This window comes from Plodia interpunctella, chromosome 1 (assembly GCF_027563975.2).
Source record: "Plodia interpunctella isolate USDA-ARS_2022_Savannah chromosome 1, ilPloInte3.2, whole genome shotgun sequence".
Lineage (NCBI taxonomy): Eukaryota > Metazoa > Arthropoda > Insecta > Lepidoptera > Pyralidae > Plodia > Plodia interpunctella.
The window spans coordinates 1,792,595-1,810,122 of record NC_071294.1 but is presented as its reverse complement, the minus strand read 5'-3'; the positions used below and the strand labels follow the sequence as shown (position 1 = coordinate 1,810,122).

The 17,528-nt window shown below is 35.8% G+C and overlaps 1 protein-coding gene across 8 annotated transcripts in view; it reads right to left on the bottom strand.

Moving 5' to 3' along the window:
- The window catches only part of sky (skywalker), a 76,859-nt gene extending 59,448 nt beyond the window's left edge, over positions 1 to 17,411 (bottom strand). For all 8 annotated transcript variants that reach the window (XM_053755607.2, XM_053755435.2, XM_053755267.2 and 5 more), the window contains exons 1-3: positions 16,923 to 17,411; positions 16,332 to 16,601; positions 1,533 to 1,735 (exon numbers count right to left, since the gene is read on the bottom strand). In XM_053755607.2, the coding sequence (XP_053611582.1) occupies positions 1,533 to 1,735; positions 16,332 to 16,443 (315 nt within the window). In that variant the 5' untranslated portion in view covers positions 16,444 to 16,601; positions 16,923 to 17,411. The remainder of the gene's footprint in view (positions 1 to 1,532; positions 1,736 to 16,331; positions 16,602 to 16,922) is intronic.
- Between the last annotated feature and the right edge of the window lie 117 nt (positions 17,412 to 17,528).

Genomic DNA, 17,528 nt, shown 5'->3' with positions numbered 1-17,528 from the left:
CTATTAATATTGTTCCATTTAATTTACATTTGTCTGCTGTTCCACATTGACACAATAAAGAGGAAAGATACAAATCGCAAAACCACAGTCAAAAGCTTTTGAATATAAATTTGTGACAATAGTTTTGATTTTTTCAGGCTTAAAGACAGTGACAGTACAAGGTTTAAAATCAATTTACTTTTTTGAAACATAGTGACATAAAAATTCATCTACAATCGAATAACCTTATCATTCCATTACCAGAGTACTTTTCACTGATTTGCTAATATGTTTGTCAAGAATATGGCGAATAGTAAATATTCTGTCCAGTCTCAATAACAACAATAGATCATTAATTAATTTCAATATTGCACTGTTTGATAGTCCGCGTGGCCGTGTTTTGTCCATCTGTAACTGGAACGAAACATAACATCAAGGGCAAGCATAAATTGCTTCTGCCAATGTAATCCAAAACGTAAACGCTGTAACTTCGAGGCATAATAATATTATTTAATTATTTATTATTATATACCAACTAATGGCGGGAGCACGTGTCGAGTGCAACGGTATACGACTCAAAGCCGTAATTATATGAAGCTTGAACCAACGCCAATTTCAGCAAGTGTCATTATATTGAACTGAAAATCACAACAGAATCACAATTTGCACATTTGAGGCCTAAATTGACACATTTTTGATCGAAGCTATTTCGTTCTTTTTACTTTTCCATAAATAATGAAAACAAGCTTAACTGCAGTGGTAAAGCAAACGATTTTACCAATAAACCTACGTATGCTGTAGAAAATAAATTGCTCTAAGCATAAAAAGTCTAACAACTATGTGCTGATTATCCGCGGTAGCACCTGCGTTATAATTATTCGACTATTGTTAACTGACCGCTCGATTAAGATGCGCGAGGCGCTGCCATTGTGTCGCGGGAGGATGCGCCGATACGCGGGCGCACGTTGATGTCGTATACAAGGACCTACTCAACGCTTCTGCCTGAACGCAACGTTTTAAAAATACTGGTAAACATCATAATGTTTAACTAAATTAAATAACAAGCCAAACAGACAAAATATTCGAATTTTGAATGTGATTCTCAATGTAAATTTCGTGAGTGAACTGGCTGTCTGGTTCAGTTTTGTGAGAGAATGATGTTCATAGAAATCTGAATTGGCCGGGCACGTGACTAGAATTTTAGTTACTCGCTGTCGAAAACAAAACCACCTCGCCTCCACCGACTACTAAAGAGATATACGAACGCTTCAAAATAATTCTTGTGTTTCAGTGTTATCTCACCATTGAATGGAAATTCTTCTTTTGATGCGACATTGGAAGAACGTTACACCTTATCTCAGGGGCACGATATTCGACAAACATTTGGGCGGCATTGCGCAAAGTAAATACAACGTGACCTTGGGACGCCGGCTTCGCGAGATAACCGCATTTCTTTATTCACCTTGCGTTTCTGAAATTTTATTTCTACTATTCCAAACGAGAGTTGAGCACCTTGAAAAGCGTGATATCATTGCGTAACTTGGATCACTGACCTGTGTAACCATGTCCCAGTAGAATCCATCGAGCATAGACTTGCCATGTTGGTGTTGTTTGCAGAGGGCTGGCCAGAGGGAGGCGCGAACGGGGCTATTGATCGGCCAGGAGTTTTCTCTGATGAGGATCTTGAGTTCGCGCTTGCGGCCCTGCTGGATGATGGGCTGGACCTCGTCGAAGGTTTTGAGGGGCGCTTTCTTGCCTGCGAATAACGGGGAGGGTAAGCACTGCGTCCAAAGGGTAGGGGAGCCGGGGGCGGCGAGCGACTCTGCGCTGGCGGCGCGGAACGCGGCGGGTTCTATGTACATCGCTTAGTTGGCGCGCTGCACATGCTTTCGGTGCGCGCGCGCCGGCAGCACTGCGAAGCTTGCCAGCCTCCGGATAACGCGATAGCGTGCCCCAACACTGTCACACTTCGATTGTTTGTTTGACCGTGTGACGCTGCGTTCGGTCGTGTAGACCGATTTTTATCATACAGAGCTATTGGTATACATACAATAAATAATAATGTTTCCTCTACATTGATCTAATAATAATCTCCTTTTACGTAATGACTTGGTGACGTAAATTATTGTTTACTGAGTACGCTGTGAGATTTATAGTCAAGATTGAGGCAGAAAACCATAAGTAGGAATAAACAACGTACTATAATCATACCATAACAACATGCAAGATTCTAATATTGTTTAAAAGCGAAGAGAAAACGCAATGGGCTGGCGTTGTGCCAAGTGAACGAAATTTTCGTAGTGCACACGTAATCGCACTAGGTCGAGTCGAGTGCGATTTTCGTGCATGCCAAAATACCAAATTCTATTACAGTTTGAACAATGTTAACAATTGAAAACAAAACAATAATATTTAAAAAAATATATGTGTAATGTTTAGTGAATTTGGTTCACAAATTAGAATACAAGTACTAAGTAACTACAGTTTTAACTTAATTTATAATAAAACTTATGTCTTAGTCAATTGATTTTTGATAGTGGTCACATTAAATTTATTACAACATTATAATAAGTAAGACTCATAAACCCAAGATAATTTCATATCTATCAAATAATGGATCCAAAAATGAAATGTATAATCTGTACCTACAATTTCCCAACATATGTTTTCGTATAATTTGAACTTCCAAAATTACATGAAACAGGTTCATTACCATCGAAATGGGACGAAACGATTTGCAACAAGCTCATTAATTTCTCTGTGTTTACGCCGAGAGTCAAAAGCTTACTTTGCAAGACTCTTAATTACATTTCGGGTATGTAAAGTAATTTACATTCTACTTGATGATTAATTCATCTTTTTGTATAAATAATTTCATTCTCGAGAATGCTCATATGGAGAAAAATAACTGATAAAATATAAATTTCAAACGCAGCGATGCTATTTTTGAAATCCGTGAATGAAACGAAAATATAGTTCTTATCCATCCATAGGGAATACTCAGTACTTGGGACAGGAGTTTAGGGATAGAATGAAAATGCTTTTAAGTATTAGGTGAGTTCGTTTCCGAGATACAGAATTGACGCGATTTAAAATACATACAGGTAAAATATACTATATATCGAAGGTCGGGCGTGGGTACATTCGACCGAACACTCGCATAGCAGTGTTAAGTAAACAACAGCCTGTGATAAGGCCTTATCTACTCAGTCGCGGTTTGTTGAGACTGGCGAGCACATGCTTAGAATAAATCATTTTAAACCGATGACAATAATGTAAGACTTGAAATTCGTTCGTCTGCTGTCTGAAGGAGAAATCATCAGCTGTTCAAAGTGGATATAGATTAAGGGAAGCATAGTACTGCTGATGATGTATTAGTGCTAGCAATTAGTAGTACCTATCCTGTTAAGAATCTGAATAAAATTGCTGCAATAAATATGGAGAAATGGCGGGACAGATGCGTTATTTTTTTTTTAGTTTTTTTTTTTTACTCTACTTCCCAATATCCTACTTTTAGGGCTACTTGGAGGTGTTTATACGAAAAATAATTTAAATATACGTTATATTTACATTATTTTTCGGCTCGTACGATAGCTTTCTACAATCAGGATATATATGTCTCACGTTGCAGCATTGACAAATGTAGATAGTATTATTAGTATTATTAGTAGATAGTATATTCGTAAAAAAAAGAAGGCAAATTATATTCTTAGTTCAGTATAAATAGTATCAACAAGTAGATGAAATAAGTACTACTTACTTATTTGTGCAAGTTGGAGGGTAAAGTAAACAGTGTTCGTTGATAAGATAACTGAGAGTGCGTACCGCGTCGCGGGTTCGCGCAAACATTTCAATAACTATACTACAAATGAGTCACGAAGCGTGAGAAATAAGCATTACTTGCGCTAATCGGTGTTGTGATCATTGTGATTCGAACAGCTGAATCTTTTTTAATGTCAAAGAAATTATGATAATGAGTTCAAGGCATTATTATTGTGGCTGGCAGAATGGAAGACGAAAGGGCGATTCTTCCTTGTCACATGGCTAATTTAGTAACTAACTAGTTTGTCCAACGGAAATTATTTTTCGTCCTGATGGAAAGAGGATGCCTTTGGTCAGCAGTAATACACTTAAATAAGCTATCAATTTTTTTTTACAAAGATTTCATTTGTAACAAAGTATTGAAAATATAATTATTATGTGCAACTAATAATCGATGTGTGTGTTTACAAGAATTTATTAAAAATAGTGTTCTTGACAAGAACTATCTGCTTGGAGTATATTTTTTGTAGTTATTTATAGACATTCGAAATTATCTTTAAGAAAAGCCAGGCATTGTTAGTGCAAAACAATCTTTATTTATCTCTATCTATCACTCTCTTTGTCGCAAACAATACATCATTAGAGAAAATATATAGATTGCAACGATTCTGCAATAATAGTAAGTCATCCACTAGACAATATCCACAAGTTGTCACAACAATAGATGCTATTTGGCACAGACTAGGAGCCACTTCACCAATTTTCTAACATAATTGCTTTATTTACGGACATGTTCTAATGCAATTTATTTGTTTGCCTTTATGCAGCGTAGATTGTTGTCATCACTCTCTTATTGAGTGTGTTGTTTCCTATCACTGATAGATATCACATTTATTCCAGTCACATAAAAGCATCCTGATCGATCTAGCGGACCCTGGGCACCGACGCTCGACGGCTGGGGAAGACACCGGGAACACGAAAGAAAATTGCGGCTATTTGCAACAGGATGGAGGCAGTATACTCGTATACTTGTAAACTAAATAGGTAGTCTACCAATGCGCAGGTTTCCTAAAATATTACCCGGAAATATTATTTTGGATTGAAGAAGTTTCAAAAATCATTATTATAAAGAGGTATTCGTATAAAGAGGTATTATTATAAAGAGGTATTCGTTTATTCGTCACTATTATTATAAAGAGGTATTCGTTTGTGAGTTTGTATGTTTGAGGCGGGTAATCTCCGAAACTACCGAACCGCTTTCAAAAATTCTTTCAGCATTAGAAAATTACATTATCCAAGATTGCTATCTAGGCTATATTTTATCTCAAAATTCCCACGGGAGCGAAGCCCCGGGCAACATCTAGTGTGTTATATGATTAAACTCTGGTGTCATTTGGTCATCCAAGTTATTCTTATGAATACGAGACAAGAAGGATGAAAATAACAACTGAAGAGAAAAAAACAAAGAAAACTCTAATCATACATAGGCTATAAAAAAAAGGTTATCTCATCTTATAGTTATCGGTAAATCAGTCAAAAATATAATCAGTTCGGTTAAAGTTATTGATAAGCCGAGGCCGTCTACCCCGTAAGGGTTAAACACGTAGAACATTCTTATCAAATGAGATTTATTAATTTGATGGGATAAAATTTGAATCATTTCTATTCTATATAAGCGATGAATAATGAGATAAAGCAAAGACAATATCATCTTTGAAGACGGACAGTTACTCTATCTGTCAGTGTAAAGCTCGATAGATTTGTCTTCAATAAATTAGGAGCTTTCAAGCTTTTGCACCGCTGGTGCGAGGATTACGGAGCTTGTATCAGACGTAGAGAAGATATCTGGTGAACGAAACTTACAATGTATAGTCAAAAGTACATAAGCTTCCCTAGCTCATTGCGAATTCGTCGCTATCGCCCTGGAATAAGGTCCAAGCAAGATAATTTGCTTTAGCGGCATTGTGCATTTTTTGTGATGATTAAAAAATGTTATACTCGCGTCAGGACACGTGACCCTGATCGAAAATTCGTAAGACGTCAAAAATGCACAACGTTAATATTCAGGTTTTCACTTCTTCCGGCACTCCCGGAGTGCCACCCGTTTTTTTATTAATAGTTTTTTGTAAATAGTACAGCGGCTAACCTTCGTTAGATTTGCTGTACTGTCGATACAACGAAATTTTAGTGTTCAAAGTTCATGAATCTTAACAAATAAAGGTTAGTTCATATTGTTTTCTTGTTCGACGTGACTTTTTACACGCACAGCTCACCTGTCACCTGAGAGACATGGTTATTGCACAATGATTTGATATCTTGAGGTATCCATCCCTACCGGTAAATGAATCATAAATTTGTATAACGTAATGTATGAGATATCGGTGAAACTTAACATCTAAAAAAACGGTGAAACTACAAAACTTGCTTTACGCTAGGCGTATATATATATTGGATAAATCACGTTAGATTTTATTATCATCGGTCCTAGGCATTTCCCATTTAAATTGGCGGTCATTCTTATATATTATGCAGTGCACCATGTCAGGGGTAAAATGTCCATCCTATATGTATACAAAAAGATAATAGATTTTATCATTATCAGACAGGCAGGCAAAAGGCAACACGCGTGTGACAGCTGCCAACCCTTGTGTTGAAGGTGTCCAGGTTGCGGTGACCACTTCCCATTAGGTGGGCCGCATTGCTTGGCAGTTTCAAAAAATATCGGTTCCGGGGAAACCCACTCCGAAATATCCATTGACTAGGAAAGTAGTACTGTGTACAAATTATCAGGTGCAATCAAATAACATAAAAGACGGCTCTTCATTTCTGGGCTTTTATTATATTGAGTAACGCGGGGAAACCCGTACAGTAAAATATATATACGTGACGAGGTTCAAAGGTTCATATTCAAGGTTTTTTTTGTTGAATATAATTCGAACCTTTGCAATGAGTCATAATCTTACAGTGGAACTTTAGCCTTATTCGCGTGTGTAAATAATGTTAAAGTGATGTAACGCTAGTAATTAGGTACGTAAATTAATTAGATTTTTGTTTTTCATCATTTCAAATCATCATTTTAAAACATTATTTTCGTGTGCATGGATTTATGTGAGATATTTTGTGCATCGGAAATAACGACGAAGTTTCAATTAATTTGGGTAAATTAGTATTTTGTTGACTGTATTTGCAATTATAACACAGTACTTTAAAAAAAAACTGTATGAAAGGTATAATAAAGCGTATTTCAGTAATATTTTTACGATATTTTCAGAATCATGTATATATAAACCATACATAACGTTTTACATGTTGTAACTTGATAACCTGAAAATGCCATGTCGAAGCGAAGTTAATCCATCACTTGACTTATTTAGGTTCGACCCATGTCATCAATCTTTTATGAAAATTGGGCCTTATTGTTTGTATCTTAAAATCAATACCAGTCTTGATAATTTTAGTTTCATTGTATAACTAAATGCTCATTTATGTTGCTATCCCTTATTCTGTTTTGCAATCTTCATTTTAGGCCTTTTTTTTAGGGTTGGATATAACCCAGAACTTTAACTGCTGTCATTTTAATACACTATATTCTACAAAAATTTTAAATGCGAAAGTTTGTGAGAAAGACGTGTGTATATTTGTTCTATTTCACGCAAAATCTACTGGATGGATTGTTATGAAATTTGGTACACGGGTAGAATATAATTCGCTCGCTGCGAAATTCCTACGGGAGCAAAGCCCCGGGGCCCAGCTAGCAATTTATATATCTTAGCAAAGGATGACACAATACAGGCTTAGAGGTAGAATAAACTAAGCCAACAAGAAACAACAAACAAGAAACTCTTGCAACGTGCATCATGGTATTTTATCACAAAATTTTACTACGTATATTATGCATGTGTATGTACGTGACCTACCACAACAAAACGTCGTGCAACTCGAGTCATCGCCCGATTCTGATAAAAGAAAAACCCTACACTCATGCAGTCATACACAACCATAAAAGGTTGCAAATGTTTATAAGCAATATCTCACATCTGAATGTGTTCTCGGGTACATTCACAGCTGTCATCTCAAATCCTAGGGTCTTATTTTACGACCAGTCATCTAACGTCAACCCTCTGTTGATGCCGCTACTCTACAATCAAACCAAGATGTAGAAAGATGGCACAGAAGTCTATAATGTATTATCTATTATACACATTCTTCTCCCTTCTTGTAATCACGGATTAAATGTATGGGACCCGATAGATCAAACTTGTGTACAATTACAGCACAAGTACAACTCGTCTGCCTCAGCCCCGTGTATCGTCACACACGGTCACGAGAAATGTTGAGCAGGCAATTTGTTAAAGAAATGGCAAAATACGGCAATAAGACGACGATATACAAAGAGGGAACTCTTTGTACATGCACCGTGCTAGTCACCTTGTCTACACAGCATGACTTTTCTCAACGAATGTTGTACATAAATTATATCACTTTAGCACACCACAATATCAGTTCGTCTCGCATTATTATCTCAATTCATATCGTTAAAGTTATGATGTCACAACGTTGATCCTGCGCAGACGCCCGCTCCACCAATTTAATGTGTTTTCGGATCGTAACCTCTGCTAATAGCTTCACGTGTGATACAAATGTGAACAGTTCCGGTATTAATGGTTTAATTGGTATCTTGTAATAACATTTAGTGATGCTGAAGTCACCTGTTACGAATTTATTGTTTTTAAGGCACTTGCGCCAATCAGCTATAAGCCCGCTGGTGGGTCTCCTTATCCATCCTTAATAAAGGCCAGAGTCCCAGTAGTCGGGAGGTTAATATGGTCGATGAAAATGAGGGTATTTTCTTAGAATGTTTTCCGTGAACTTTAAAGGTTTTTTTAAACAACTGCCACGGTATTTTTTACTTCAATACGTATATGATTTAAATGGGTATGTGATGATGAATAGATTAACAACTTTATTGCAATTCAAATGGTTAGAAGTAAACTAGATAACTTTCGGTATTTGCTGGAAAGCGGACCCTAGGTTTCGACACCAGACACCTGAGGAAAAACAGGGAAAAGTTCAGATAAAAGATCAATTTTTAAATTTTGATTTGAATGAGCATTATATTCTTACTAGATTTATCCAAAGTCAAGATAAGGACAAGCTCATTCAACTTGAAATTGACAAAAATATCATTAAATGTTTTAAAATATAGTAAGTTTAACACTTAAAATAACTTAGTGTTAAGTGTAATTTGCTATTGTTCTACAGATTTACGATTATGAGCTTCCAATGCCGCGTACACAACGATCATTTTCTTTTAATCTAGAAACAATAGGCAATCAAGTCTTTATTATAACTTTTATCGATTTCTCTTTTAATTTTCTGTCGTTTTTATTTACAACTGATCTTGACAAAGTAATAGTAATAAATCTCTATACTACCTACTTAATACTAACATATTATGACGACCTCGGTGGCGCAGTGGTAAAGTTCTTGCCTCTGAACCGAGAGGTCCCGGGTTCGATCCCCGGTCGGGTCATGATGGAAAATGATCTTTTTCTGATTGGTCCGGGCCTTGGATGTTTATCTATATATGTATTTGTTATAAAATATAGTATCGTTGAGTTAGTATCCCATAACACAAGTCTCAAACTTACTTTGGGGCTAGCTCAATCTGTGTGATTTGTCCTTATATATTTATTTATATGCCCGCGACTCGGCACACAAAGAGGAGCGTGATCGCGGCAGCAATAGCATTTCCAATGAGGGTTAACGTTAGGCTGGCTAGTAGTAGCTAGTAAGACTTTTTTTCCACAGCCTAGAATTAAAGTAAAAAACACGAGACTATGAGAAAAAGAGTTGTAATAAAACAAAATTGCATATAATGCGTTCTCACTCCATATGATTGATGTTAATCAAATATATAATTTTTTGTAACTAATTGAGCGACGCGAACATTAGGAAAATGTGTAAAGGTCGAAGGAATTTAACACTTAATTGAATTTGAAACAAAAGAAGTGTTAAGAGCACGTAATTACGAGCTTGATTAATCAGTTTCGTATCACAATAATCGAGAACAAATTGGCGGCTAAGGTTTACACTCCATCAATTTGACTTAGCTAAGCTAAGCTATGATGCGTACTCGTAAAACCGGAGCAGAAAATTGTAAAAACCTTACAACACCAGTGTCATCTTTAAAACTCGAAAGGAGATCTCTCCTTTCGAGTTTTAAAGATGACATGATAAGAGCTATAGTGAGTGCATTTTCTTCTTAATTCTTTCGCTTTAGCTTTCGACGTCAATCTACTTTAGCTCATAGCTCAACTCAACTAGCTATGCTAGCCTTTAGCTAGCAGGGCATAAGTAGTCTCATAATATGTTTTTTAGATTTCAGTCGAAACCTGCTCAAGAGTTCGAGTTCAGCTTATAAACTACATATGTCCCTGTTTAATTTTAAACTATTCTGTCCCACTGTTAGGCATAGGTCTCTCTCAACTTCTTTCAAAGCCATTCTATCTAAAAATATGATATACTGAACTCTCGCAAAAAAATGCTATGTACAGTTTCTTTTTCATATTTCAAACCAATATCTCATCTCCGCATTGTTGGAGGTTAAGCCTAACACCAATTGGGTCAGAAAGGCCGGCGCACACGCACCTTTCGCCGGTGGCGTGTTCTCCCCACCACTGCCCGCACATGGCAGCGGACCAATAACAGGCGAGCATGTGACTGACTTGTGTAATAAACACAAAATAATTACGAACGAGTGTTTTCTCTCATTGAATCCTGTTTGTGAGCAAAAACTGTTTGCAGATTTTACTGATATACCTAGTTACTGTTTATTTACTGCAAAATATTAATAACTAAAAGTATTCAAATGGTGTAAACTATACTACAATAGTACAGATCCAAATATTGATCTGCAAGAAGGGGTGAATATAGTACAGGGTGTATCATAAACCCTGTGCACATACGAAACGGTGAGATAAGGTACCTTGGGTAGAACCTTTGCGTGAAGTTAGTCACTTCACTATACATAATCGAATCGAACAAATATTCGATATAGATATGGATGAATATTCGTAGCAGAATTCTTGACTAGGATTTGGAGCTCTGTTAACATTTATCATTAAATTTAACCTAATAACGAGATATGTACGACAATGTACATATCACCTTTTAAGACTTTTAAGATTGCATAATAAGGCACTCGAACAGTACAGAGAAGATAAACAATGCACTCAAGATAACAGGGGAACACAAAGACTCAAGATTATAATACAATCTGTTGAAGATGATGTGGCCCATGATGGGATCTGACTGATATAATAAAAAGTGAATCCTACTTTATCTAGAGAGCGACTATTATTTGTCTGTTTATCTAGATCAACGTCTGATAATAAGAATGCAGAAGAATGCGCGAAGTGTAGAAAAAAGTAGTAGCCCTGGTCTCGGTGGCGTATCTAGAGTATGGCAAGAAAGGCAAGGGGGGGGGAGATGAAGTGGCGTACAATTAACATTTTTATGTCAGTTACTCACAGAGAAGCAATAGAGGTTGCTTATTACCACAATATATAGAAATCTAACAATAAAGTGGATAAAACTGTCTGTGCTTTATAAGGTCTGACAAAAAATTACAAAAAGGGAGAAAAGCCAGATTATTTTTGAGATCCCGAAACCTTTTTTTAACAAGACAAGAAAATCACGAGAATAATTAGCGAGTCTCGTACACACATCGTGCGTATCAAGTTAGCGACTTAATCTTGACAGTGGAAAATAAAACAATAGAATGTCCATTGCCGTTCAGGAACGAAACGCAGCGACCGAAATGTGCACGTTTCCACCGGTACCATTCGAGGTGGCATTTTTTATATTTATTTTCTAGTTTAGTACTTACTTGTATTTTGTGAATAAATGATATTTTCAAAAAACACAAGTGTGCCAAACTTAGCGGATTATGCAAAAAAGGATTGTGATATGGGGTGCCAAAAGCCATATTGCATCAAAAGTGTTTCACACCATTGCTGTGCAATACTTTTGCTGCACGGTCGTATGGGATCGTAACGCCTGCGTGTATATGCGCGTGTACACGTGAGTTAAAATTCCATACAAATTTGCTGTGCAGTGTGCTCGCGCAGTGCCCGTGCCTTTAGCCCACAACCTAAAGACTTCTGTATTTTATTTCCTCACGCCTTAGGAACAAATCGAAGAAATATGTAGATATAAAATGATCATAATAGTGAATTTGTATGTAATGTAATACGTGTAAACACGAAAACACACGAACTCTGGTTGAAAGTTAATTTCTGTAGACAATAGAATATGTACGAAAATAGAAACAAGGCAATGCAAAGAAACAAAATGTGTTTACCAAATAATGAAATGCGTTAGTTTTACGTTGCCTCCACACTATCATACAGAAGACATAATATCTGTTTATCTCATGTGAGCGAGTTCTTGTTTACATTCTCGACTGTGACGCCTTGAAAGGTTCGCTAATAAATATCCCTTTTGAAGAGTACGATTTTACGACCGTACGCCAGCTTTACATCAACCCTTTGTGGGAATACTGTTTGCCCTTAGTCGCCTCGTACTACATCCACGGATGGATGTGGAGTGGTTCTATTCTAGGGCGGAACCACGCCCATAGAGGTGTATTTTCACGCCTAATCATACTCTCAAATAAACAATACACCGTAATGAACATTTAATACAATAATACCAAGCGCGCTCCTGAGATAAAGGGGTCGCGGTATCAGCCAGATTTCTTAAGCTGATATCATTATCGCAACGAGAGGAACGCATAGCTGATAACAGTAACTTCGCAAACTGACACGTAAAACTAGGGTTGCCATGCGTCCGGGCTTCCCAGGTTTTGTCTTACTTTCCGTGTGAGTTTTCCTTTTTCTTTCTCTAAACACTGTGTAAATTCACGTCACAAAAAAAATGAAAATTAAATAAAAATATGAAAAGAAATGAAAAAAAAAATGAAATCATAACTTGCTCCAAAAACAAAAAAAAATTGAATCCATTTTGACACTTCTCGTAATGGGTAGACCAACATCGAGCTGAGCTGTAACCAATTTTTTTCTGTGGCACACACCGCACGCACTGCACTTAGGTTAAGGTAGTTTACAAATTGTTATATTGTTTTGTAGTGTGTAACGTTAGCAAATAAATATTTATATCTATCACGTAAATAATTCTATACACAATGAAATATTTAAGCTGTACTATGGCAGTTTTTACTGTAATTGTAGTTGGAAAATGATTTATAAATAAATTAATAAGTAAATAAATATATTTTCTTAAGAAATATTTTGTAGTCAGTAGTCATATCATTTTGATCAAGGTACATCATAATTAAATCTGCAATAAGGCCAGGAACATTCACACATAATTATACTATGATTTAAACAAACTTACATTTAAATATCCATTTAGTTACAAATTCAACCAAAACATTCTTCTTGTTAAATTTCATACTTCTTTCAACCAAAGACACTTTAGATTCTGTATTCTAGAATTAGTAACTTTTTCGGGACACTTGATACACTTTTTCACGACTGCACCAAAAAAAAACAAAACAAAATCCTTTATATTGCACATAGATGAAAATATACAGTAAAGTTATTTTAAATCTCCACGAGTGAGACATAAAGCTATGGAATAAAACAAAACTACGTTCCTATCTGACGAAATCTATGAAGTGTTAAATTCTCGACTAAAATTAGCTTTGTCGATTGAGGTACATACGTACCTAATGTCATAACAATCGCTCAAAACATGTCGAATGTACATGTAAGCATGTTACTTTACGTTGGAGTACATGTTTTTGAAGTAAGCAAGCGCGGATTCAAGTTCAAGTATCGATTGAACATTCGAGAATGTTTAAAAAATTACATAAAAAAATAAATTTTATTTATATATTTAAGCTTATTATATCAATTAAAAATATGTATATAGGTGGGATGTCAGCAGAATATCGAGTTAAGTTTATCCAGAACAACAATGTATAAAAAATATTATATACCTATGATGTAATCGGCCATGCCTAATCCAAACTGTGAACAGAATACAACAACCAAAACATTTAAAATCGGTTCATCGAATTTTTGCTGTCTGTATATTTACAAAAAATACTTGGCAGTTAAGTAGTAAATACATGTGGACCGAATTAAGATTAATAATTTTGGTACAAATATATTGGTAAACTAGCTTTTGTCTGCAGCTCCGCCCGCGATAGCCTTTATGTGTTCTTGAGAAAAAAGATCTTCACATGCAGACAGCTAGACGTTCAACGAAGCGGTCCGATAAGGTTTCGTTTTTCTCTTGAGGTTCGGAACCGTAAAAATGCTAGACTAATTAAATAAAAAACTGTCCAGTTCATTTTGAACACAGGAATCTCAGAAAGTGACAGGGCAGGTCTATTGTTCTCTCATGTTTAGATACGAACCGACAACACGACTCAGTGTTTCACAAACAACAATATTACGCCGTTTCAGAGAAACTGTACGATTCACAGACGAGCGATCTGCGCTTTCACCACATGCGAACCTACGATGGAAATACGAAAAAAAAACTTTTAAAGAGGTTGAAATATGGTCAAGTTTTCATAATCTTGTAAACGCCTCTTCATCTGCACTGAATACTTGAATTCAATGATTAAATACGGGAGAATTTACAGAATAAAAGTAAAGCGAAGCATTTATTCAGAAATTAAGACTGTCGCGTCATATTTTAAATTATATAATAACTTATTGTTGTTGCACAAGGCAGAACAGTAGCCTATCTCCAGCGTCCCAACTACCTCCTCACCAAAAATTAGTACAATGCAATACTCAAATATGAGATGAAAGAAGGAAATCGACCAAAAAAATTAACACACTTTTACATTTATATAATTCCCACCCAGTCCCAACTCTACTAGCATTCCTGAATGTCCACTCTATTGAAGAAATGGCGAAAAAACTTGATTCAACTGTATGGCAGTCCCTTTCTATCATACCAGAATTAATTACATATAGAAAATTGCATTTTGGTAACCTATATATATAACTAGTTATATATATTTTTTTACAACAGATATTTAATTATTTAATATGTAGATTAGTAGTAGCCTACTAATAAAAGTTGGGCCTGGATAGCCACATCGTAGGTATTCTATCTCTGAACATTTTCCCAGTTCTGTCCTCGGCTATAGAGCATCAGAGCCCAGGGTTCGCTTTAATACATTTACCAGTCATGACTGTCAGTAAAAGTATTTTCAACGACTTGAAAAATACCGTAAAGCCCACTATTTTATAACCGTTCACATAATATTGACATGTAAAACTATTCTTCTAAAAATTCTAAATATCATGAAAGAACACAAGAATAATTTTTGAGGAAGTCTTTTGTGTTGGTAATTCAAATTACAAACCCTAGAGTTGATCTGTGAATTAAATTTATATAAACACACTACATCCTAAAAGTTATGAAGGTTGGTTATTTGATAGGATTTCACTTTAAAGACTTCTTTATTTGAATGAAAGTCTTTACCTACCAGAAATGGATGAATCACACAAGTGGAACTCAGAAAATATTGTGGTCATAGCTACCATAGACAAATTACATAAATTCAAGATTACTTATTTTAGCAAATAGAGGCAGAAGCATAGAAAATTTTTACTTGGATCATTGTTATGTAACAAAAAATATGATTTTAAAAAGTTATTGTGAAATACTGTTAATTTTTTAATCTTTTTTTGTCAAAACAATCAACTGATTTCTTTTTCAACAAAATAAATTCTATAACTTTGTAAGTTAATGATATTATAACTTTACAAGTACCTAATAGTTATAGTATAGTTCTATGTTATACATTTGTCATCAGCTGCAGATTGTGAATTATAATTCTACCAGGAATGTCATGAAACTAGAAGCTTGTCTCAGGTTACTCAAAATGTAATTTACCATTTGAAGTAATAAAAAATCTTTTAATTATTGATCCTTCATGACCAAGCAAGTTAGGTTTACATGTAAACTTTATAATTTTGCTTCATCTGTCTGTTTTTGATTAATTTAAATAACCTTTTGATAAGAATGAAATTATCACATTATACAAACAGGCAAACAAAAAGTGTAGTGTGTCAAATTATCTCCTCAGTATCAACCTGATAAGACAAATCTGTGGCAGGTTGAGTGTACACTATGTATTCAAGAAGATCATCTACTGATAAGGTTTTACGTAAAATATTTCCACTAGATTTAGGAAATCACATGTTAATTATTTTTCCACAAATGGGAAAATTTTAACTGTATTAGAATTCTTAGTATACATACACATCTTTGAAATGTAGAGTGGGTTTACTCAACTATGCAGTTTCAATTCTAGTATAAAGTTTTGCAATTTATGATCTTAATACGAATATTAGTTTCATTAATTTAGTTAATAATAATAAAGAAAGACTGTTAAGTCTTTCTTCACTCACACATGAACCATATGACTGTATGCATGCACATTGCCACTGCCCATTGTGTCTTGCTTATATTAATTATATACAATTTTAGAAATAATTAACAGACATTCAAGAAATAGAATTTGTAAAACTCACCTGGAGGACTGTCAGTTAAAATAGTGATTCCGGTGGGGTCAACATGTGGAGGGAATGCCTCATACAAGTCGGGCTCCTCTTCAAGCACTGCCGACAACATTGCAGAGGGCATCCCGGCACTCGCACACTGACTAGACACTACACAACACTACACTGACTCCCCTAGTCCGTAGCTACCCTGAGCTCACTCCTTTGAGCCTCCGTGAGCCATAGCACAAGCTTTAATTGTCTCAAATGTCTAAGTCAAATCTTGCTGCACCATTTTTAAATCTGAAACAATTTAAAAAATCACCAACACTATCGGATAAAATTATCTTTGATTGGAGTATCACAGATAAGTGACCTCTATTCAGTCAAGTGGCAATCTTAGTTGCCTAATTGGATATAATTAAAAAGTTTATATCAGCTGATTGTTACGCTGCCAGGGCAGACTTGACATTTTATAGCTATTTTAAGACTTTGGGCAGCTGATCGGGCGCGCTTCAATGTCAGATGCCAAAACCGAGGTAATGCAGAATGATCGCGGACGACTTATTTTACTCCAAAATATTGTATGAAAAGCTTGCTCTCCGCGACGGAATGTTCACTCACCGCAATCCTGACGGTAAATGATGTGGTGCAGGATCTGCGGCTCCGTATTTGCCCCTTTGGGCTCCCCGCGGCGACTAACCAAAGTGGCCAGTTCCCGGTCCCGGACAAACGTAATCACGTATAGGATAATAGTCTCGAACGGGAGCCAACGCTTTAGCTTTGTTACTTAAACGAACCACACAGTTCATCACACACGTTTATTGATAACTGACCATACACACGAATTCATTGTAGAATCAATTCACTGAATATAAGTTAATTTTGCAAGGGGTTCTTCGTTAATCAAATTATCGATGTATCCGGTGAAAGTAGTTATGAAATATTCGTAAAACAATTCGTTTGATCGTGATATAAACTTTGAATAATGACTTTATTTTCGTTTTGTTGATGATTAACGCCGTCCGTCAAACAAATCGCACGAAATACAATCCGCGATTTGAGAGAACGTGAAACTCGTCGCTGTTTCGTCCAACAGGAAGAGCATAGACTAAATCATGGAGGATGTCTGTGGAATACACACACACCACGACACATTAGAGAGGTGTTCAACTCAGCTTTCATTACCTACCTATTCTTTTGATTGTACACGCACGGGTACGGTAAAGT